The 25,963-nt window shown below is 28.4% G+C and overlaps 1 protein-coding gene across 1 annotated transcript; it reads right to left on the reverse strand.

Annotated features, from left to right (window-relative positions):
- Positions 1-19,403: 19,403 nt before the first annotated feature.
- On the reverse strand, positions 19,404-19,772 carry LOC136091998 (piggyBac transposable element-derived protein 3-like). The gene has a single exon (XM_065819717.1). The coding sequence runs from the start codon at positions 19,770-19,772 to the stop codon at positions 19,404-19,406; it is 369 nt and encodes a 122-aa protein (XP_065675789.1).
- Between the last annotated feature and the right edge of the window lie 6,191 nt (positions 19,773-25,963).

The following is a 25,963-nucleotide window of genomic DNA, read 5'->3' on the forward strand; positions in this document are numbered from 1 at the left end:
TATATATATATATATATATATATATATATATATTTATATATATATTTATATATATTTATATATATATATATATATATATATATATATATATATATATATATATATATATATATATATATATATATATATATATATATATATATATATATATATACACACACAAAAAACCTGGTTTTGAGATAATGCAAATTGTGTTTTTCTAATATAATTGATATTTATGAAAAAAAAATCGTTATAAGTAAACATTATATGTATATATATATATATATATATATATATATATATATATATATATATATATATATATATATATATATATATATATATATATATATATATATAAATTAGTAAAAAACACTTACCCAACTTTTTCTTCTACTTGAAGTTTCACCATTACTGGATCATCAGGAAGAGTTTTCTTCCTGATGATCAAGCAATGGTGAAACTTCAAGTAGAAGAAAAAGTTAGATAAGTGTTTTTTACTAATTTATTATTGCTCTGTTCTTTAAGAACATTGAGCACTCTATTTGTAAAATACACTAACATAATTTAGTTAGTTAGTTAGTATTTATTGCTGTAACTGGATTGGCCTGTGAGAATGCTTTTAAGCACACTGTGACAGCCGCTTCAATCGATTGTTGTTCGTCCAACAGTCGAATCCTGCTTTAAAGGAGTTTACAGACGATGATTTGACTAGCTCCAAAGGCAATGAGTTCCATAAGTTTGCCGATCTATTGTAAAAGAAATTATGCCTTTGCAGATTTTTTGTTGTTTCCCTATTATACTTGAAACAATGACCTCTAATATGATTTTGAACAGTTTGTATGTTATGTTCTGTTTTATTAATGTTGTTCATTATTTTAAATAGTTGAATCATATCACCTCTTTCTCTTCGTTTAGTTAGAGTTGTCAATTTCAAAACTTTTAATCGGTCTTCATAAGTGAAAAACCTAATTGATTTAATCAGTTTGGTGGCTCGACGCTGAACTTGTTCAATTACTTTACAATCACCTTTTTGGTACGGGGACCATACTGGTACTGAGAACTCTAGAAATGGACGAATAAAGGTTATGTATAGTGATTTAAGTAAATGACAGTCCAATCTTGCAAACGATTTTTTAATTCGACCTAATATTCTATTGGCATTATTTGTTACAGATATAACTTGATCTTTCCACTTGAGATTTTTAGAAAATATTACACCTAGATCTTTTACGCTGTTTGATTCTGGTAGTTTTGTGCCATTAATATATAGAGGATTCTTTTTGTTGTTTACTCCATAGTGCATTACTACACATTTATCAACATTAAACTTTAAAAGCCAGTCTTCTGTCCATTTAAATGATGTATTTAAATCCCTCTGTAGACTCAAGGTCTTAATCAGAAATTACCTTGGACAAAATCTTAGTGTCATCAGCAAACAATTTGCATTTATTCATTAATTTACTTGGCAGATCATTAATGTATATAATAAACATTAAGGGTCCAATGACAGAGCCTTGTGGCACGCCACTAAAAATTTCAACCCACTCAGAAACAACTTCACCTAGAACTATTCTTTGTCTTCTATTATTTAGAAAAGATTCCATCCATTTTAGAACTAAGCCATTAATACCATATGCATTTAATTTAGCAAAGAGTCTCTTGTGAGGAACACTTTCGAAAGCTTTAGCAAAGTCTAGCATTACTACATCAACAGGTATACCATCGCTGTTGCACGAAGAAATAAAGTCAAGAGTCTCTAACAAATTTATGGTACAAGACTTTCCTTTTACAAAACCATGCTGTTAGATTGTTAGTAAATTGTTTTCGTCGAGATGTTTTTCAATTCTTTCTCTTATAATAGATTCTAATATTTTGCAAGGAATAGAAGTTAATGAAATAGGGCGATAATTGCTGGCCACTGTTTTGTCACCTTTTTTATATATAGGTGTTACATCTCCTGACTTGAACTGGATTGGCAGTTGACTGGTTTTAAGTGATTCTCTAAATATAAGAGTTAGTGGTAAAGTAAACGATGTAGCACAATTCTTGAGGACTATTGAACAAAGTTTATCAGCTCCAGGTGATTTATTGTCTTTTAGTGATTTAAGTTTAGATAAAACTAACTCAAAGCTAATATCATCAGGTTCAATATTCTCAAATTTAATTACATTATTTAATTCGAGATAAAAAGGTTCTCCTTTTTCTTCAATAGTAGAGCAAGATATAACCATTTCTTTAGTAAAAAAAGTAAAATTAGATGTTTTTTAAAAATATTATGATATCTTTTTTGCGTTTTTTGCCAGTATTCAATATGGCTTCCGATAAACAAATTTGCCTCACAACCGCGGCTCGAGTTAGATATCTATGTAATATATATCATTGGTTTTACCTCACTAAAATCTTTAAATATTAAAACGACAACTCATTCGGTTAAGCAGCTATTTAATATTGAATAAAGTCATTTTTTCTCAAATTTGCCTCACAACCGCGGCTCGAGTTAGATATCTATGTAATATATATCATTGGTTTTACCTCACTAAAATCTTTAAATATTAAAACGACAACTCATTCGGTTAAGCAGCTATTTAATATTGAATAAAGTCATAGCTTAGTATTAATATTAGAAAAAATAGATTTTTTAGGTTATATTTAAACATTAAAGAGCATCTAAGTGTTTTTTCCGAGTGGATTTTAACAATTAGTACTTTTTTTTAAATTAATAGTGTTTATTTAAAATTGTTTATTTTAATTGTAGAATTAATGGCAACAAGGATTAGGAAAAGGGCAACAGCATGTTGCGTTTTTCCTAACCCTTGAACAAGGGGTTTATATAATTTTTACCATAGCCGTTACATAATCCTAAAGTTTCGTAATTTTAAGATATTGCTTTTCGAATCGACCTGTTTATCAACAATATAAAGGTAACCGCAGGGATTGGTTGACGAACTGTGTTTATCTTCAGAGCCTTTCATCAGAAATTGACAAAAATTACACAGAACCTTCCTAATTGATCATTTTATCATTCACTATAGTATCGTTAGGATTCGCGCATGTGCATGGGAGATATTAAGATTTATATGTTTTTTGGACAAAAACGAAAACGTTTGGAACATCACTTCTTTTTTACTTTACAAAGTGGTATAAAAAAAAATTTTTGTAAAAGTTCCGGGCACAAATGGTTTACTATATCCAGTCAGACTTTTTTTCAAAGCTGCCTTTTTTCAGGGTCTATAGACTGTTTATTGAAAAAAAAAACTTCCGGGGTAAGTTTGCAAAAATTTCACGGGGTAAGTTGGCTCATAGCATTTGCTATGGAAAAAAACATATATTTTTAGAAAATTAATTTTTTTTTAAAAAATTTTTAACAATATTGAAAAAATTTATTCTTACAAAAATATTAAAAAAAAAATTTTTTAGGTTTTTTTTTCACAGATAAAAAGTGGGCTACTGCTTTGGCTGTTATACGTACTAATATTTGGTACCAGCTAAAAGTAATATTAAATTTATGGCTTAAATTTGTTGCCAAAGTTAATAGTAAAAATATTTCTATTAGTTTTGCACTTAATAGTACATTGATGATCATTTTTATAGTTTGCGCCAATTTACCCCGTGGTGGGGTAAGTTGGCGCAATTTTTTTTTTTTTTGAGGGCCCGGGAAGGCCCCAAGAATTTTTTTTGTAAATGAATCCAAATTTTATAAGTTACCCAAATTCATGCTCTTTGAGACTACACTTTATTATTTTCACAAAAATGTTCTGAAAAAGCTTCAGAGCTCATAGAGTAAAAACCGAGCTAACTAGTCTCCCCTACCTATCCGATCTAAAGAAACTGTTTAAATTATGTCAGTGCTGAAGGTTTAATAGCGTTTTATTATAAAGTGTTTATATTTTCTATTATTTATTATTGTTATTATTTATTACTTTTCTATTTCTGATTTCTTCTAAAGGTTGAACTCAACAATTTGTAGTTTATCGCAAAATGTTGAGTTCAACCTTATGTTAATTGAAAAAGTACATAAAATGGAACTTTTCAGTAGATTTTGCATTTTGGTTATAATGAGTGTCTTCAAAACATTAAAGTTGCACATTCTAACATCCAGTGCAATTATCTGTCCGTTTTCTCTATGCTATCTTTTTAAATCAACTTTTTCAAACTTTCACTTTAACTTTCTTCGTTCTTCCTAAACTCACTTACTCTTGGTTAGCGAAGCGGGTGATGATGCTCTATAGTGAGCTGAACTTGTTTTCGCTGGCCCGGATATGTGGCCTCTATACGGCAATTAGCCGGAGGAGGATAAATTAAAATTAATTTTGCATTGCAAAGTGTGTTGTTGGATCAATAATCCCTTCATGCGTTTTTTTTTTTTTTTTTTGCAACGCAACATTCTTTGAATTTTGTTTTTATATCTGTTTATAATTTTTTTAAACAAAAGATTTTAAAAAATTAGCCCTTCAAAAGCTCCATTACTTCTCATATCAACAAGTTTTTTTTCTAAATTGATTAACTCTTTTGCAAGTGATGTATTTTTATTTTTATGCATTGCAATTTAGTTTAATAATTTCAGAAATACTGAAAAAAGAGAAAAGATTAATCAGGTTTATTTTTACATACAAAATTTTATTTTATACAATTAATTACTAAATTATGAAAAACAAATAGTTACGGGTGGCGCTATTAAGTTTATTTTTGGAATTGAAGTAATTCTTTCTATTAAATAACTTTTGCTATTGCCCAGTGCACAGTGGTTTATTTTACACTTTTTTTGGACATTTAGCTATACTTAAGAAAATTCTCTTTATGCGGTATGGGAAAATAAAACATGGTCATGATATATGTTTTTAGCTTAATTTTTGAAGCTCAATCATTAAAAAAACTCCTGAGGGCATACCATAACTCTCAGACACCAAAATAACATACTGTAAAACACCCTAAAAAAGTCAATAACAACTTTTTTTCAGATAGATATACATGGTCAAAATTCATGTTTTAAGGGCAACATTTCAAGCTTTATTCATTAAAAATACTCCCATGTTCATAGGCGTGTCTACGGATCTTGCTTGTCATGCACAGACATGACCTGCGAAATTTGATCTAACTTACATTATAAATTGCTTTAGCGATCTCTATACAATAATACGCTACTTAATAGTGCTGTAAGTGAAAAAATTACCGAACAGAACTTTAATTATAAAAATGGATGGGAAAAAAAGATTTTCTTAGATATAGAAAGCCTTTTTTATTATTATTTTTTATTTTTTTATTATTAATGGAATATTATTTTTTATTCCTAATAAAATAAAGTAAAACTGATTTAATCATTATTAGATAATAATGATAAAGCTTATTAGGAAATTTGGGGGTCATATCTCTAAACCGATATCTAATCTTGTTTAGGGGGTGATTGGGGTGCAGGAACATACTCTCCCTGAATATAACACTGTTGTGCACGATCTGCGAATAAGGATGGACACGCCTATGCCCATATTGATCACCATGATTGTACTATAACTCTAGGACACCAAAAAGGTACTTTAAAGTCATTTTACATGTTTTTACGCCAGTTAGATAAGACTTATCCGTTAAAAATATTGATATGATTATAAAATATATCAAAGACACAAAGAAAGTACACTGAAAAACACACGATAAAAGACACTATAAAAGAAAACTGTTAACTTTTTTAAAACAATTACATGTTCGCAATATGTTTTTAAAATATTATTTTACGCTTCATGAATTAAAAAATTATTTAATAACTGTAGGACACCAAAAAGGACACTATAAAGATCCAGCTGTAAAAATATTTTAGGATAATTATATTAGGTAATAGTTCATTAAGCTAAATTGTCAAGATTCACTAAAAATTTTTTAAAAAATCCTACAATAACTATTAAATGCTCGGACAATATAAATTATAGTGGAATGTAAACACTATAAGTTATAGTATATGTCCCAGCATTTATTAGTTATTGTACGATTTCATAAAAGATACTATCATAAAATTTTGAAAATTTTTTACAAAATGAAATTTTATGTTCAACTTTTATGTCCACCTAATTTTTTTTTATTTTTATATTTCATGTTCGGTTTAATTAGTTATTGTCTAAAAAAATATAGTTATTTTAGGATGTTACGAGTATTTTTAATTGTCTTAGATATTAAGCGATAGATCTAGGGCCCCATAAAAATTTTATCAAAATGAAATTTTTTTTTGTTCAAAAAATGTCAAACTTTAAAAGTTCGATGATTTTGTTGCGGTTTTAAATACATACATTTAAAGAATAAAAACTTTTAAAATAAAAGCACTTAATAAAGTCATTTCTTCATCAGCAAATAAATTGTGGTAATTGAACGCATCGGAGAAATTCCGATCTTTTTTTTTTTTTTTTTAGGTGCCCAAGAAGTCCTAGCGGTCTTGTCACAGAGCACCGCGGAAGTGCATTTAGCCAGGAAGTTCACGCCTCCTTCCTTACCGTGACGCGAAAATCTCACAATTAGGAAACAATCAGATACCAGGCTAATATTACAAAACAGTTTATTTTTACCATCAAATTTCTTATTTTTATTTTCATGATTGTTTAAACTTATATAAATAGAGTAAATACTTTTATGCTAACATGAATTTGAAATGAAAAAGTTAAATTAATTATAAACAATTATAAGCACGGTAAAATCTTCAAAAGAGAAAACTTATAGTATGAAAACCAATTAAATATAGCGACACTTGAAGAATATTACTTAACAGAGCATCAATTGTTTACTTTAATAATTGACAAAAATGTTACTCGAGTATCTGATTTTACCACGATAACAGAATATAAATCGTAAGCAAAGTTAGGAGAAAATGAAGTTGAAATAATAAAAAATATTTTGCAAAAGTTTCAACACTGCACCACAGTAGGCCAAAATCATTATTAGCTGGACAAAAGTAGTAACTTTTAAAATATTAATCCTATTTTTCTCATAATTGCCAGGTTGAGTATATTTCATACTACGAATTTAATGGTACCATTAGATTGTTTATTTAGTTGTAATGGATACTTATATTCCATAGCAACAGTGCATTTCGCATAGTTACCTAACTTTAGAGACTTTCTTTAATTTCAAATTTATAAACTAAGCAGATATTAATGCTACAATCCTAATTTATGTATTTGAATGATAACACAAACAAATACTAATTTTTGGTGTATATTTACTAATTTTTACATTTATAAATGTAAATCACTAACATGATTTATATATATATATATATGTACGTATACGTATATAGATATATATATATATATATATATATATATATATATATATATATATATATATATATATATATATATATATATATATATATATATATATATATATATATATATATATAATAAATATAAACATGTATTCCTCATCCGATTCATCGAAGTCACTGACTTGATCTTCTACACTAACATTTTCTGTATATGTGTGAGCCACCAATTCAGTTGTATTCGAATTATTACACAGAACATCAATTACAGCTAAATGTATCGCATGTGCGAAGCACAACTGTTAATTACATGGTAAAAGCCGTCCAACTTTTTGCATCACAACTGCCCCATCAGTTATTATAGACGTAATATCTTTATCGATATTTAGATTGTTGTCTTGCAATGTGGTTTTCAGAGCTGTATTGCATTTCTTTGCAAAGAAATGTATTAAATTTAATACAATTTAACTCGCTAAAGCAAAGTTAAATTGTATTAAATTTAAAAAAGAACTTTATAAAATATAGGAAGGTAATATGAATGAAGTAAATATAAATTTTTACTTTTTTTCTTTATATATTTCTTTAAAATCATAGATTTTAAATATTATTTATTTTAAATATTATTTATTTTAAATATTTTTTTAGTTATTATTCTTTCTTTTTTAATAGTTCTTCTTTTTATTGATTTTCGGTTACAATCGATATTATAACCTTTTGTTTAGTTTTTGTTTTTTTTTAGTTGTTCTTCTTTTTATTGATTTTCGGTTACAATCGATATTATAACCTTTTGTTGTTTGTTTGTTAATTGCTTTAATTTTTTATTATGTTAAATTGTCACTCCAATGACTTGTTTTTAACTAAACGAGTGACACCGAACCTAATTTTGTAAAATCATAAAAAAGTTTGCAATTTTTCAATTTTATTGTTTAATAAATATAAAAATAATGTTGATAATGATTTATCGATTTAATACGCAATATTAAATTATTTCATTTTCAATCTTTTTGAATTGATTTTTTTTTTAACAGTTTCTTACTTTGTTGATTTCCATGTTTTTAAACCTGTGGTGGTTGATACAAATTAAAAATAATAAAATAATAATTAAAAATTAAGATTTTTTTTTAATTTATTATAGAAAAATAATTTTTTATAATTTTTTTAGATTTATCAACTTGATGTTTTTAATATTCTGCGTACAAGAACAGCACACCCAAGACTGGCTTGTATGGAGAAAGCATAAGGTTTCTTTATATTGTTTTCCTCGCCGGTTATTTTGGAACAGTGTCTGTTCCAAGCTAAGTATTACTTCTAAATCTGCATTAACTATAGCTGAAGGCTGGGCAGCGAGTTCTAATTGGCCGAAGTTAGGTAACAAGATTCCAGATCATGAAAAAGTAATAGGCATAGAGAATGCTATCTAGCATGGCGTGAATTAGAACAACGTTTTTCAATGCAAGACGGTATTGATAATTTTATTGAATCATCAATTAAAGTGGAATCTGAAAAATGGTACCAAATTTTGAGAAGAATTATTGATGTTACCTTTTTTTAGAAGAACGAAGCCTTGCTTTTCTGGGATCTTTGCAACATTAGTGACTCAAATTTACTTTCTAACTGGGACCTTGTTCTGAACACATTCTTAAAGTAGCTGAGTCACAAAAAAGGGAGAAACATTGCAAGTACATTACCTCTCAAATGATTCCTAAAATGAGTTTATTGCAGAATGTTCTGATCTTGTTAAGCAGCATTGGAAGAAAGACATTCTGCAAAGTACTACGCAATAATTTTAGATTCTTTAACAGATTCATCACATGTTGAGCAAACAACATTTATTTTACTTTACTTAGTTTGCCATAAATTGCGATATAAAGTTGTGGAATTATTTTTGAAATTTGTGATTATAGTGACAAAAATGGTTCTGAAATTGCTCAAATAATTACGAAAACTTTAGACGGTAATGCTATTTCACTTGCTGATTGTTTGGCTCAAAATTTTGGGAATGCGCTAAATATGTCAGGAAAATACAAGGAAACACAAGCTATAATAAACCTGCTATTTAATGTTCTACTACTACGTTTTCTCCTTATGGCTGCCACACACTTAACTTATGTGGTAATAATGCTGCTGAATGTATTTCAGAAACCATAACCTACTTCGGAACTATGCAAACAATATACACTTTATTCAGTTGTAGTCGGAAGAGATGGAAAATATTATCTACGCAAATTGATTGTTTCCTTTTTCGGCATATTTGGCACCAGGTGGTCAGATCAAATAGAGAGTATCAAAACATTAGTAATTCGCCTTCAAGGAGTAAAGCTAGCTTTGGAAGACTTGCTCTAGCTAAATCTTATTCCAAAAACCAGAAAGACATTCGAGGAGCAATTTTTTACATCAATTCCTTTACCTGCATTATAATGTCAGTTGTGTGGCTCAGAATATTAATTCCTATTGATATTTGCAACAAAGTCATTCACACAAGTAACGCGACTTTAAATATAGAAGTTCAAATATAGAAAGCTTACTTTCATAATCAGTAGCTTTTTGTGACAGTTGGAAAGCAATGTTGAATGAAGTCTTGATATCAATAGAAAATTGTTTGGGAATGATAGCAAAAAACAATTCCACGATAAAAATGTGAGTAATATGAGTAAGGCAGGGGAATTTTTCTTAAAATCTTGATTCCGAAAGCAAGTTTTTTATGTAGTATTGGATAATGTTATTGGAGGACTTACAGTTCGTTTTAGCGCCGCAAAACAGATTTCTGAAACCTTCAGCATTCTTTGAAACTACCAAAAAATGTCATAGGAGGAATTAATACATGAAACAGCTAGTTTTTCTCAAAACTAGCTGTTTCATGTCAGAAGACTTTGTGCAGGAAATGAAAAATAAAACAATAATTCACAAAGCTAATTTCGGTTAAAAGCACTTGGGTGCAATGTAAATGTTAAATGCTTTGGCAGAGTGCAAACTAGAAAGTATATTTCCAATCCTCAGTGTCAGTAGCATCAGCAAAGTAGCTTCAGCAAGCTGAAACTTATTAAAAATTATTTCTGATCTACCTTGAGTTAGGATTGCCTTAACAACCTGGCTAGGCTAAGTATTGAGTCTGGCATTGCAACGCATATAGACTTTGATACTGTAATACATAATTTTGCAAAGAAATAAGCTCGCAAAGCACGCAAGGCAACCTTACTTTAATGAAATTGTTCTATTTAATAACAATTTTAATATAACAAGTTAGATCAAATTTCTCAGGTCTTGCCTGTGCATAACAGGCAAGACCCGTAGACAAGCGTATGGCATGCATACATACATATATACATATACATATAGATATATATATACATATATATATATATATATATATATATATATATATATATATATATATATATATATATATATATATATATATATATATATATATATATATATATATATATATATATATATATGCAAAAATGTTGCACCAGAACATTTTTATCCTCTCCATGACCCTGTACCCGTATAAAATAATTCTATGGTTCACTTTTACCCACGGCTGAAAAAAATAAATACATAAATACAAAAAACAATAAGGTAGCATACTAATAGTACATAGATACTAATTTCTAACATAAGACAAAAAGAAAACATAATAACTTTAGAAGTATCGATTAAAGTCATGTTAATTTATTTTAATTTGCAATATTTTTATCGTTTTATTATTAAAAAGAGTTATAAATAAACTTATTAGGCTTATACTAGTTAGACTTATACTAAATATTACACTTAATTAAGTAATTTACCTGTTCTTAAAATACTCCTTGCTTTCTCTCGTATCTCTTCATACTTTAAACGCTACGGCTTTTACGAGCGCTCACAGGATAATTTCTTCGTCCAAATTACCCAAACAGAATTACTTTTGAATCAATCATTAATAATTTCCAAAGGAAATTATATCAACCGTTATTGAATTCCCTGTGGAGTTATACCAACCTTTAACGATATACAAAAATAAATTTTTTTTACCGATCAAAAAAGACTAAAAAAATTATTATAAAATTATCTGAAAAATTATTATAAAATCATCTGAAAGCGTTCAAACTGGGGCTTAGAGCTCAGTTTTAATGCTTTCATTATTAGAAAAAATGATTTTTTCTAAAAATGTCATTATTAGAAAAAATGATTACAAGAATGGAATAAAAATACTAATCTTATCTCAAACTATAAAATAAAAATTATCACTTTCAACAAAATGCTAAACAACAACAACAGATAAGAAAATTTTTAAAATGCTTTGAAACATCATCGAGAACAACCGATAAGAAGATTTGATGTAGGCTTCATGTGCCATTAAATGATATCGAAATTTAATTTATGGACTATCGTAAATGTTGGCTGTTTGTGACTATGGTATTTATACCGCTTAAGTGGTAACCGCATATGACCCATTTTTGGCTACAATGTTTGTATCATTTAAGTATTATAAACGTGGTAATTATAATACTTAAGTGGTATAAATATTATAGCCTTGCATGGCCCACATCTACACTATCCCATAAATCAAGTTTTATCTATCACATTTGGTGATATCAATTTTCTTTTTGGAAGGCAAGATCGCATATTATTTTTTTTGTTTTCGGTAAAGAAATATATTAAGAAAGTATGTGTTCAAGTTCAATGTACCAAAAACAAAATTGATTGACATAAATAAAAGCAAAAGGGCATGTTAACGTGAAAGCGAAAGGTTAACAGCTTTCTTACTTGAAACTGAAGGGTTGTTGATTCATTTAATTCAATGTTTTAGCAATTGGGGCTGCTTTTGATTCATGCCAATATAAGATTCAAAAATGACAAATTTTTATTACAGTGGTGATTTAACTTTAAAGAGAAATGGAGGCATAATGTAGTATTATAGAAAACAGATAAAATTACATTAAGCAGAAAGTCATCTTACTTTGAATATAATTGACAATTATTGATCGACTAAAAGATCACGCATTTGTAACTGTTACGAGTGTGGTTTTAGTGGTGACCAAGGAAAATTTTTATTTTATGCCAAAAAGGTACAAAGCGCTCTCTCAAACTTACAGAAAATAATAAAAATAATTAACAAAACTGTAAATAGCTGCGCCAACGCAGGCTTCTACTTAGCGCCTTTTGTTATTTATAAATTAAAAAATACTTATATTAATTATGGTGCAAAGATAGTCCAACCGGCACAGCGTATACAAGATCAAATTTGAGATGGATGAAGAAATTGCAACTTAAAGAGTGGTTGTAATGGCTATTTATCCCAGCAGTTAAAGCGATTGGTGGAAAACTCATTCTTGTTTTAGATTAGACAGCACTCAGGTGTTATTGAAAGTTATTGAAATATGTACAGAAAAACATGTCTGATTGGTCAGTTAATTAGTTCATTGAAGTCATATTTTGCAACCACTAGATGTTGAAATATATTATCATGTAAAACATACACGAAAAAACGTGTTAAAAATAGGAGCCGTGGCGCAGTGGTTAGAGCGCTTTCTCTTACTCGAAGCAAGAAATCTTGGGTTCAAAGCGAACTCAGGAACATATTTTGCGTCATCGATAAGGAAGGAGGTGTAAACTTACTAATTAAATCCCTAAAATAAAACTAAAAAAATTAAAATCATTTTATGAATTATCAGAGTTCAAAAACATTAATAAAGCTAATTTTTCAAGTTTATTAAAAGTTTTATATGAAAGTGGCAAGTGCTTTACCAGAAGTCAGAATACGCAGTCAGTGCTTTCGAATGCGCAATGGGCACAGAAATAAGCGGATGTGCATTTTTTTTACGGCTGAAAAAAGTTTATTCTTTAAATAAACTTATATAATAACATATATTTATTTACAAAAAAAAAAAGAAAAATAAATAACAACAGGAAAGTTTGATAAATATGGCAATCATAACTGTTGAAATTCAAAAAATGCTTAAAGAAATGTTTTTAGAATATAAAAATGAGATGGCAATTATATTGCAACAGCAAGAACAAATTGTTATCGACATTTTAAGTGCAAACACCGAGGTATTCAATAAAAGACTAGAAAAAGTTGAACAAAAAGTTAATGATAATTCTAACCAAATAAAGTTATTAGTTAATGATGTAGAAGATGTTAAGTTGAGCTTGAATTTCCACAAGGAGCTGTTTGATAAAAAAATTGCCAGTGTCAACGAACGAGAAAACGAAAAATCAAGAAAAGAAACATCACTTAGTGAAAATATTAAAGAAAAACAAAGAATATCTGAAGATAGATCCAGAGGAAAAAATCTGAGAATTGATGGGTTCTTGGAAACTAAAAAAGAAAGCTGGAATGAAACAGAAGAAAAAACTCAATCGCTTTTTGCAAATGAATTAGGATTAACTGGAATAGATGTAGAGTTAAAAAAAAATGGACGCTCCAGAACAATTGTTATTAATTTGCAGAGGTATAAAGATAAGATAAAAATTCTGAAAGAATCACAAAAGCTTAAAGGAACTAACGTGTATGTGAACGAAGACTTTTCCGTGAAACTGTGGATATAAGAAAAAAGTTATCGGTGGAAGTGAAGAAAAGGCGATCCAATGGTGAAAATGTTTATCTTAGGTATGACAAAATTATCACTTCAAAAAACTCTTTACTTATATTTAGTAGTAATAAATCAAACCAAAATTAAAAAGTTATGAATATTTTAAATGAATATTTAAAGGCATGCATATATATACATTTTTTTTTAATGTCGGAAAATAATATTTTGAATGTTTTTGATATATCTACTAGAGAATATTTTAATATAAGTGATGCCTCAAGTTATTTAAACTCTTCATTATAAAATTTTTCATTTTTAAATTATTAGGAGTATGAGTAAAAATTTTTGAATCCCTAAAAATAATTTTAAAAAACTTAAAATACAATTTTAGTGTAATCTGTCCAACATAAACTTGGTGGAAAAATTGCGATGAGTTAAATTCTAATTTTTTTTTACCAGATTATAATTTAATACAACATCCCACGAAAAACGGTATTGGCGGGGGCGTATGTATTTTTATTCTTAATTCTTATACTTTTAGAAAATTACTAAACTTCAGTGTCAATGACGCTAATTGTGAGTCGTTAACAATTGAAATTCTTAATCAGAAAACCAAAAATATTTTTACAACTTCTCTTTACAGACCACCTAATGGTAATTTTGAAGACCAGACCACCTAATGCTAATTTTGAAGCATTTGAAAAACACTTAAAAAAATATATTGCCAAAAGTTATTAAAAAACACATTTACTTAATTGGTGATTTTAACATAGATATTCAAAAAATAAATAATGATTCCTACGCTAAACGATTTGTAAGTACTCTACTTCAGAACAGTTTAATACCTGTAATTAACAAATCAACGCGCGTAACACGCAATACTTCTTCAATTATTGATAACATTATCACTAATATTGCCATGACTTGCCAAATCAAAAGTGGATTATTAAAAACTGATATCAACAATCGTTTTCCAAATTTTTTTATAAATTACTCTTTAGTTATTGAATCTAAAAATTTCTTTGCAACATATGTAAGACAAATAAACAATCAATCTATTAAAAAATTCTAGAATTATTAACAGAAGTTTATTGGAATCTTTTAACTGAGTGCAATAATGCTAATTAAGCATTATTGCACTCAGTTAAAAGATTCCAATCAACTTCTGTTAATAATTCTCGAATTGAGTGCAATAATGCTAATTAAGCAATTAAATACAAAAAGTATAAAAATTGTTTTGAAAAGATAAAAAAGCAAATCAAAAAAAAATATTATTCTAACCTCTTAGAACATTCAATAGGAAATAGTAAAAAGACATGGGAAGTAATTAAAGAAGTTACAGGGAAAAACAATTTCGAAAAAACACCACTATTTCAAATAAATTAAAGCTAAACTTGAACAAACAAATAATTGATAAGAAAGAAATAGGTGAAAACTTTAACAAATTTTTTATAAACATAGGGAAAAAACTAGCTGCAGATATAACTCCTGGAAATAAAACATTCCAATCCTATTTAAAAAAAACTCACTATCTAATGGATGAGTCGGAACTGTCTCTAAATGAACTTCAGGCATCCTTTCATGCGCTTAAAATAAATAAAAGTGCCGGGCTTGACGATAATAATGTTAATGTTCTAAAAGCTTTTTTTGATGTTACTAAATCACCTCTTTTGAATATCTTCAATCTTTCAATAACAACTGGTATTTTTCCTTGTCAATTAAAAATAGCAAGAGTAGTCCCTGTAAACAAAAATAGCGACAATTATATACGATCTAACTACAGACCTATATCTATTTTTTCTTGTTTTTCAAAGTTGCTTGAATGTATTACGTATAGCACGCTGTATAGTTATCTTGAAAAACATAATATCTTATTCAGCAAACAGTTTGGTCTCCGAAAAGGGCATTCATCACATCATGCAGTAACTGATTTAGCCAGTCAAAGTCTCGACGGGTTTGCTGAAAAAAGTTATACTCTCTGCTTGTTTATCGACTTGTCAAAAGCTTTTGACACTTGATTATAAAATTCTCTTGTACAAACTAGAAACATATGGAGGAATAAATAGCAACTTAAAATGGCTACAATATTACCTTAAAAATAGAAAACAAGAAGTACCTTATGATTCAACGTGTACAAAGTTAGAAACAGTAAGCTTTGGAGTTCCTCAAGGCTCTATTCTTGGACCCATACTGTTTCTGATTTACGTAAATGATATTTACCTATCTTCAAACATGCTTAATTTTATTCTTTTTGCTGATGACACGAATCTTTTTTATATCCATTCCAATATAAAAATAATTTTTTTTACATTAAATCGTGAGCTGGAAAACCTTAATGATTGGTTTAATCAAACAAACTCTCTTTGAATATCAGTAAAACTAAGTACAATTTACTTCATCACCAATCTAAATCCAATGACTTGCCTCTGCAACTTCCTCAGCTAATATGAAATAACAATATATTAAACATACCCGGTGGACACAGGACGTAAAAAAGACGTCTTTTAAACGTCTATTGAACGTTTTGGACGTCTTTTGAACGTTCAAAAGACGTCTTATTTAGGTCCTGTGCCCACTGGGTAGTAATAACAATATAATAAACATAAACATTATTCCATCACTTAAAATCATAGGAATAATATTTGATAAACATCTTAATTGGAACAACCATATTACACTAGTTGAAAACAAAGTTTCTAAAACTATAGGCATTATGCATAAAACAAAACACCTACTAAGTAAAAAATGTTAATAGATTTATATTACTCTTTTATCCATAGCTACATAAGCTATTGTAATATTGCTCGTGTAAGTACTTGCCCTTCAGCATTGAAATATATATATATTAAACAAAAACAAGCAAGTAGAATTATATGTAATGTGCATAAATACGCCCACTCCAAGCCGTTACTCCGGGAAATTAAAGCTCTTAATGTCTATGAGTTAAACGTGTTTCAAAACTTCTTATTCATGTTTAAATATCAACATGACATGCTTCCAAAATCCTTTAATAACCAATTTCTAAATATTAACCATAAATACTTAACGAGGTGCTCTATCCATAATTTTAATTTACTTAAGTCAACTCTTAAAACATCTGATTACTCAATTTCTTGTAGAGGACCTCGTCTGTAAAACATAGTTCTTAATGAAAATATGAAAAGTATAACTTCAATAAATTGTTTTAAAAATATAGTTAAACAGTATTTACTTGAATTAACAGAAACAAACATATTTTTGTATTTTTAAGTAAAAAAATCTTGTAATATTTGTAATAATCTTGTAATATTTCTTACTGTATCTGTTTATCTACTTTATTGCAATTTATCGTATTCTTGTTGTAATTTTGTATTAACTTATTTTATATAACGAGTATTTTTAAATTTACACAATAAGAAATTTGTAAAAAATACTTTACGCTAACTATAGGGGCTTGATGACAAGATTTCTATCTTCTACTTGCTCCGGTCGTTATTAATTTTTATTTAAATTTTATTGATGAAAATTGTAAAACAAGAACGTTGTAAAATGTTTATAAATGACGAAGAAATGTTTCTACATATATATATATATATATATATATATATATATATATATATATATATATATATATATATATATATATATATATATATATATATATATATATATATATATATATATATATATATACATAAATGACAGGGTTATTTTCTTTCAACAAATTCAATACTGACTAATCAAGAATGAAAATTATATACACATTTAAAGGTCCATTATCATAGCTAACATCGCAATCACCATCGACTGTATTCTATTATATACATCTTCTATACCAATATCAAATACTTCAGTGGAATATTATAACAAAAACAAACATTTCAAATAAAAATGGTTTAGAATTTGCAATGAAAACATTAATGCAACAAATCTAAGCTTCTGATAAACATATATACAAATCTAAAAAAAAAACAATGTAAAAATTGTAGAGGGAACCTCTGACTGAAGATGATAAAAAAAAAGATTGAGCAACGGATGAAAAACCAAATAAAAAAAGGCTAAAAATAAAATATAGATTACACAGACAACACAAACTTACCAATTAGGCCGCGAAAAGTATTTTAATGGAGAAAATGCAAAGCACATATCCATGAACGGTTCAATGTGAAAACAATTAATATCAATTGTGGTTTTGCAATCAGATATGTGCTCCAAAACAGTATCAACAAGGTTGACTAAAAAATATGTGCAGCTTGGTTTGATGTGCAGTTTGGTACTATTTGCTTTGATATCTAAGACAATAAGTTAAAAAAAATCATCTATTGCGTTTTCAAAATCTGTGCTGAGTAGTTTCTTAAGCACAAATATGCAACAGTGTTAAGTAAATCTAATTTATAATATCGTAAAACTTTCTTGTTAGGAAGAACATGTCTACGCTTATACTGCCTGATCCCAGAAAAAGTTCATATCTTTTTAATATATTTGGAACACTGACTATTCATGACCTAAATAACTAATTCCTAGTGTTGAAAAAAAAATTAATGCATTTAAAATATAGTAGTGTTCCCATATGAGAACATAAGGTTGTTGACAAATAAGATTTGTATGATTTTTCTGATTTTTGGGAAGTAATGATCTAACCTTGCTTATTAAATAAAGACCGTACTTAACAAAGGTAAAAATAGAACAATTTTTTTTTAAAATGATTCATGAATATGTTACATTAAATGCAATTGAAATTATTTTATTTAATTCTATTTCAAATACAAAAATAATAACCTTTTAATTTATTGAATCACTAAGTCAATACTTTTTTTTTATAAACAATATAGTTACTGTATTTATTGCACTATTAAACAAACAACAAAACTAAAAATTATTGCTTATATAAGCTGTAGTTACTGTATATACTGATAAACAAGCAACAAAACTAAAAACGATTACATTTGGAAACAATAAGCACTGTTTGTACTGATAAACAAACGGTAAAAAAAAAATTAAATTATCTGATTTTTAAAACATTATGAAAATTTTTGAAACATTGTGATAATTTTTGAAACATTGAGTTCCTCTACTGTAATGAAGCCTAAGATTACATTTTCCAGACATCGATATTCTATTATTATGACATATGACACTTCTTTCTTGAGTACACTCAGTTGGCTCATGACCCTGGCCATCAAATTAAACATCAGCTGGTAAATCTGCATGTTTTCCACCTTTTGCCCGCAATGTTTGAGTTAATTTCATTAGGACTATTGTATTTTCCCGTCTGAAATCTAAGTGAGTAATTTTGTTTTTCTCGCTCTACATCCTATGATAAGGATGTAGAGCGAGAAAAAATCTCCAAGCTGCAACCAGAGATAAGTTTAACATATTAGTCATAAATGGCCACCACCATTTTTTGGCTCAGATTATAGGCAGATGTAGGATCCCAAAAGACTATCCATCGAATCAACTCCACCCATTCTCTTTTTGTAAAGATTTATTAGATTGGGCTGATTTACTTCAGTATTTCCTTTAGTTCTAACTTGTCTTTTCACCTTGTGCACTGGTTCTTGTGTAAAATAGTTGCTTGCAATGTTCATTGTTAATACTATTGTCGTGCCATTTGACTTCACCATTGCAACGATAGTTATAAGTACCTCTACTTTGCCTTTTAAGTTATTTTTTAGATACAATTATTTTTTATTAATTTTTATTATATTATCTTTTGGGGTACCATCAGTTCTATTATCACGGATAGTTCCTGTAGCAATAAAACTCTCCTCTGAAAATAATTTCACCAACTTTTCACTTGCGAAAAAATTTTCAAAATATATTTCGTGTAATTTTGGACTAGATTTTTGCTTCACTACTTCTAGCATATCTTGAATAACTTGTTGACCTATAGGTATCTCAGATCTTCTAGTAGAATCTTTTTGAGTATAAATCTGTAGTTTATATGGATATCCATCGTTTCCACATAAAGCCCAAAGCTTGTACCCAAAATGTATTGGTTTTCCTTTTATGTACGTTTTAACACTGTGTTTATCAAAGTAGGGCACCATTTACTTATCTATGCTTAGTTTTTCATGAAATATTCCCCATTTACTTAGCTGTTCATTTAAGATTTCATACAAAAGTGACACTTTAGCAACTTTATTTCCTGTTTTCAAATTATAATTATCAGCAACATGAAAGTATTTTTTTATTTTCAAAAATTTATCACTACTCGTAGTATTTGAAACAAATGGAATATTTAGGCCTGATTGATTGCTCCCATAGTTCCTTTCCGATGTCACAAAATGGTATCCAGAAAAATTTTGATGCCTCTGTCACTGACAGAAGTATCAAAAGTGGCGTCATTCTTATCTTTTTGCGCATACAATTTTGTCTGTTCTAAATTATGTTTACATTTATCATTAGTAAAAAAGAGTTTCCATATTTCGTAGCAGGACTTTGTAGTCAGTTTAGGATACTTGTCTTCCACACTAATTGGTAGCTTTTCTGACAAAAGAGGTCTTGTAAAGCCAGTTCTCTTTCTCCATCGTGAGTCAGCCAAAACATTTTCATCATGAAAATAACCTTCGTCATCTGAAGAATTGGAGGCCAATGAAACTTCTAATTTTTTACTTCTTTATATATATATATATATATATATATATATATATATATATATATATATATATATATATATATATATATAAATATATATATATATATATATATATATATATATATATATATATATATATATATATATATATATATATATATATATATATATATATATATATATATATATATATATATATATATATATATATATATATATATATATATAAAGCGTGTACACGAAATAAATGTGAAGGAATAAGCACGTCATTTTTTTTTCAGTGGTTTTATTAAAATCTTTTAAATTGTTTAGTATTTTGTTTACAACGTGTTGTGGTTTTAAAAAAATTACGTTAGTTTTTGGATTTAACTTAAAATTAGTTTTAAAAATTACGAAAGAAGAAGACGTAAGAGAAAAAATTATGCACAAATATATACAAAATCCTAATAGTAGCTACAATTCGATAGCAAAATCGTGGCAAATACATCCATACACCGTTAGTCGTATTATTCAACGTTTTTCTCAAACAAAACTGATCAAACACAAATCTGGTGGTGGAAGAAAGGAAGGTTTTAAAGATATAAAACTAGTTAGAAAAATGGTTAACAGTTTTAAGAATAACCCGAGCCTTTCACTAAGGGAACGCGCAAAAATATATATGGATTTTCTCATAGTTTTGTTGCAAAAGTTAGAAATAAACATGGTTTTCATTCCTTCAAAGCACTAAAGTGCCCAACCGTTCTGAAACTCAACAAAAAAAGTGCAAGAACCCGCAGCAGAAAGTTGTATGACAATTTTATTTCTAAAAATTTCTGTATTATTGAAGACAATGAAACTTATATCAAGTACGATCATTAGCAAATTCCTGGTGCTGTTTATTATATTGCAAAATATAGAGGAAAAGCAGATAAGAAATTTAAATACACAAAACATGACAAGTTTGCTAAAAAAGCTTTGATTTGGCAAGCTATTTGCAGTTGTGGCAAAAAATCAGCACCTTATATTTCTCAGTCCACACTTTCTGGTCAAATATATGCTAAAGAATGTTTACAAAAACGCCTTTTACCTCTCATTAAATCACACAAAACAGGCCTGTGTTCTGGCCTGATTTAGCTTCAATTCATTATTGTAAACTAGCTATGGAATGGTATAAAAAGAATAATGTGAAATTTGTGCCTAAAACAGAAAATCCTCCAAACTGCCAAAAATTGAGAGTTATTGAAAAGTACTGGACTATTATTAAAAGAAAAATGAAAAAAAAAAAAAAGCTTTGCAGAAACATTAAAGATATTAAAATATCATTTAAAAAAGCATCCAATAGTTTTGATTTTTATTCTGTGCGCAAGCTCATGGGTACCATTAAAGTAAAAGCTCGAAATTTTATTAGATTCCCACAGGAATAATTAATTTTTTTTTTAAATGTTTGATCTTCTTATATTATTTTATTAAAATTATTACTTAGTTCAAAATAAAAATTAAGGAGTACTTTTTTTTAGTTGTTTTTCTACTGAAACTTATAGTTTTCACATTTATTTCGTTTACACGCTTAAACATATATGTTTTATATATATGAGACCTTCAGCTTCAAAACCGGCCCTTTGCACTAAAGCAAGTTTTACAGGATGCACCTTCTTTTTTGTGCAAATAAAAAAATAAAAATAAACATATACACCTCATGTTTAGTCACTAATGAATGGTTTTCTATGTGAGTATCAGTAATTGTGATTATCATGGAATAGAAATATTTAATTAAAGGGGATTTTTTTCAAAAAAGAGCCGGTTTTGATCCAGCCACTGCACATTTTAACAAAATTGTAATTGTTTTGTGATTAATTTCGTTGGAACCCATGGTTATTTAAAGTCCACCGTAATTTCACACGCTTTTCAGTATATTTAACGGGTGATGCGGAAGTTATCGGACAAATCCTAATTTCATTATTTGAGCATAATAATTAGTTTTTGTGGTTTTATGTGTAGGCATAAACGTTCTATAAAATATAAACTTTATTATTTGAAACACAATTATTTAAAATGAGGTTAAATGCAGCTGAAAGAGAATCTTTTCGAAAGCGAAATAAACCTAATATTAAAAATAAAATCGTAAATCATTTTGAAAAGGAAGGATTTGCTTGAAGTACAATATATGATAACCTAAAAAGACTTGAAACTGTTCAATCGTTTTCTGATAGAAGGCACCCTGGTTGTCCGACATCGTGGACTAGAGAAAAGAAAGCCGAATTAACGAGACTTGTCAACAATCGAAAAGGGGTCAGTCAGAGAAAAATAGGTATTAAATTCAATGTAAATCAATCGACAATTGGTCGTCACTTAAAAAAAAATGAATATTAGATATAGAAAACGTGAAAAGACTCCAAAATACACTATAGAACAACAAATAAAGGCAAAGAAAAGAAGCAGGAAACTAGTTAACCAACTCTATAACACAAAATCGCTTCTTGTCATCCATGACAAAAAATACTTTTGTTTTGCAGGGGACATTTAGTTTATGCCTGGAAATTCTGGATACTACACAAACAACAAAAAGACATGCCCAGAAAGTGTTCGATTTATAGGAAAAGAGAAATTTCCAAAAAAATGATTAATGTGGATAGCCATATCTGACCGTGGTATGTCCAAGCCATTGTTTCGCACTTCCAAGACTGTAGCGATCAATTCATAAATCTATATTAATGAATGTTTAGAAAAACGACTTCTTCCATTTATTCACAAGTATCATGGAGACTTTAACTATTTATTTCGGCCAGATTTAGCAAGTTCTCATTATTCTAAAGATTCTCTAAATTGGATGGACCAAAATGTCTATTACGTTGATAAAAAATCTAATCCCCCAGATGTGCCTCTAGCACGACCAATTGAAAATTTTTGGGGACATTTGGCACAGAAGGTTTACGAGGGAAATTGGCAAGCTTCAACAGAGCAAGTTTTGATTGATCGCATTAAACTAAAACTACAAAAAAATTGATTTAAACTTTTTACAGTCGCATATGAAAGGCGTCAGAGCAAAATTGAGATCAGATGGTGGTGTTTTTTCATATAAAAAATAATATATTTTTATTAAAAGATAAATGCTTTATTTAAAAAATGCTTTATTTAAAAAATGCTTTATTTAAAAAATGCTTTATTTAAAAAATGCTTTATTTAAAAAAAATATAATAGTAGTTTGTTTTTTAAAATAAGTTACTGACGTTTTTATTTTGTCCGATAACTTCCGCATCACCCGTTACACCATCTATAGACAATTTTAGAAAACTCTCTCCCCCCTTTTTTAGCAGGATAGCCCGCTGATGTTTTCAAAAAGTTAAATATATTTCGAAATAATTTTTGCCATGCATTAAATTTCTATTAAAATGCAATAAAGTAACTAATTGTTGTGGCCATAAAAATTGAAGAAATACCTGCATCACATGTCATATAAGTTTTAGCTACCTGGGTTTTATTGTAGAAGAAACAAAACACTGAAAAAAATTTTAATGAGAAATTTATTATGGTTCTTGTAATATGTTTCATTATAAAGTTTCAATATAATATATGGCACATTCAGCGGCCAGGTGTTATTAAATAAATTTATGGTGTACATAAAATTTCTGCTAAACATGTATAGGCCACAAATACATTTGTGAACAACATCTAAAAGATTAAATTTACTTATATAATAACTAGCAAGGCAAAAATTATATAGCTTTCTTTTTTTTTTATGCACCTTAAAAAACACATTAAAAAGGCAAGTTAATGTCATAATAAAAAATTCTTTACAATAAAATAGTTTCAAATTCACAAAATTTAAATTACTAAATCCTAACATCATCAACATCAGATGAAACTTTTTCACCACAGCACAGCTCATTATTTTCTTTTGATTCACTGTCCTGATCAGAGTCAATGCTATCTATTTCCTCATTAGATATGATTTTATTTTAAAACTCAAGATTTTGATCTTGTCTCCAATCAACACCATAATGAGAATTCAATAACTTTTCTACATCCTTTGTTTTCTTTGGGTTGATTTTAATTTGTGAATGAATGATTGGTAAATTAATTGAATTAAAATTTTTACCTTTCTTGGTCAATAACTTAAAAGCATTAACTTCTACTGTATAAAAAGGTTTACCTCTCACCTCAATAATTTACAACTAGCTATTTTGAAATGCCAAGAAACGTTATTTCTTAGAATTGTTTTCAAATAACTTTTCCAATCAAAAGTTTCATAATCTTCTCCTAAGAGGAAAACTGCAGAATGTTTTTCAATGACCTCCACACACTCTTTGGGGCTAACAATAATCTCCTTTTATTGATGACCTTTTCAATGGTGCCAAACACCCTATCTAGTGGGATAAAGGAGTGACCTGTCACTTGGAAATCTAGTTCCACTATTTGAATATGAGGATGAACTTTATTGTGGAGCCAATAACTGATCATACCAATCATTACTGTATTCTTATTTTGCCCTGGGCATCCATCACAGCACAATCTGACTCTTTTTATGTTGCTAGATATGCTTAAATTATTCAGAGAAAAATAAAGAGCAGATGCAATTTCATTTGATCCCTTAGATTGCTCCCCCTCTATCCAATAGTGAGTACCAATATTTTCTTTGTTAAGTGTATAATGAGAGCTCTATTTTACAATTGTAAAATTATAAAAATTGAGCTACCTCCTATAATATGCAGCTTGATCTGATTGTTTAGGTAAGGCTTGGTTCTTCTCACAATCAAATGAGAGGGTAACAAGGTCATCACTTTCTTCTCTCAGCTTGTCAAAATAAGTATCAGCTCTTTGGCAATGGATGTTTAATTTTAAAAAATTTTTTTCTCTGGCTTGGAGATCTTTTGTATTTTTGATTCTAGTTTTAAGTTCAGAACATGCAAAGCAGGTGTCAACTCTAGGGGTCCCAAAACCTAGATTATACTTTGTATTGAATATATTAGTAAAAAACCATTTAGTAGCTTTTAATTGACTATCACACTTTTTTTAATACATCATTGCAAAAGTTGAGAGTTCAGCTAGTAAGTACTGCCTACACTTTAAATGTGATCTACAGTAGTGCTTTATAATAACTTGAAATGATTCTATGAATTTATTTACCTTTTCTTTTTTCTCAACAAACTTCTCTGCTTTCCTGTCTCCACATCTACTTTCTTTGGCTGAAGTACCAGATTTGTGATATCTACTGATTACTCCAAGCAGTCTATGTTTTTTTATGCCTAATATTCCTGAAAATGTAATCCTACAAACTGGTATTCTTATAGAGGAAGAGACAGCCTTTGTAACAAAATATTTTACAGTAAATTCTCTTTTCCTATTTGATTCACCTTTAACACGTTTTGGCTGTAGGAATGAACAATGTTTCAAAATGAAGTTGTCCTGGTCCATTTTCTTACTTGTTTGATAAAACTGCTCATTGAAAGTGGTGACATCACTCTGTGACAGGCAGTGACATTGGAAAGCACCCAATTTGTGCTTGCATGAAGGAATTTTTGGTGGACTCTTCTTTGAATACCTGCAGAAAAATAGAAGCTAAAAGTTAATAAACATAATTACAAATAATACTTCATCAGTAGCTTTCTCCTCCCTTGCTCGTTTTGTGTTTTCGGGGTCTGCCACGCGTTTGCGTGACTGCAGTCT

Source organism: Hydra vulgaris, chromosome 15 (genome assembly GCF_038396675.1).
Source record: "Hydra vulgaris chromosome 15, alternate assembly HydraT2T_AEP".
Classification (NCBI taxonomy): domain Eukaryota; kingdom Metazoa; phylum Cnidaria; class Hydrozoa; order Anthoathecata; family Hydridae; genus Hydra; species Hydra vulgaris.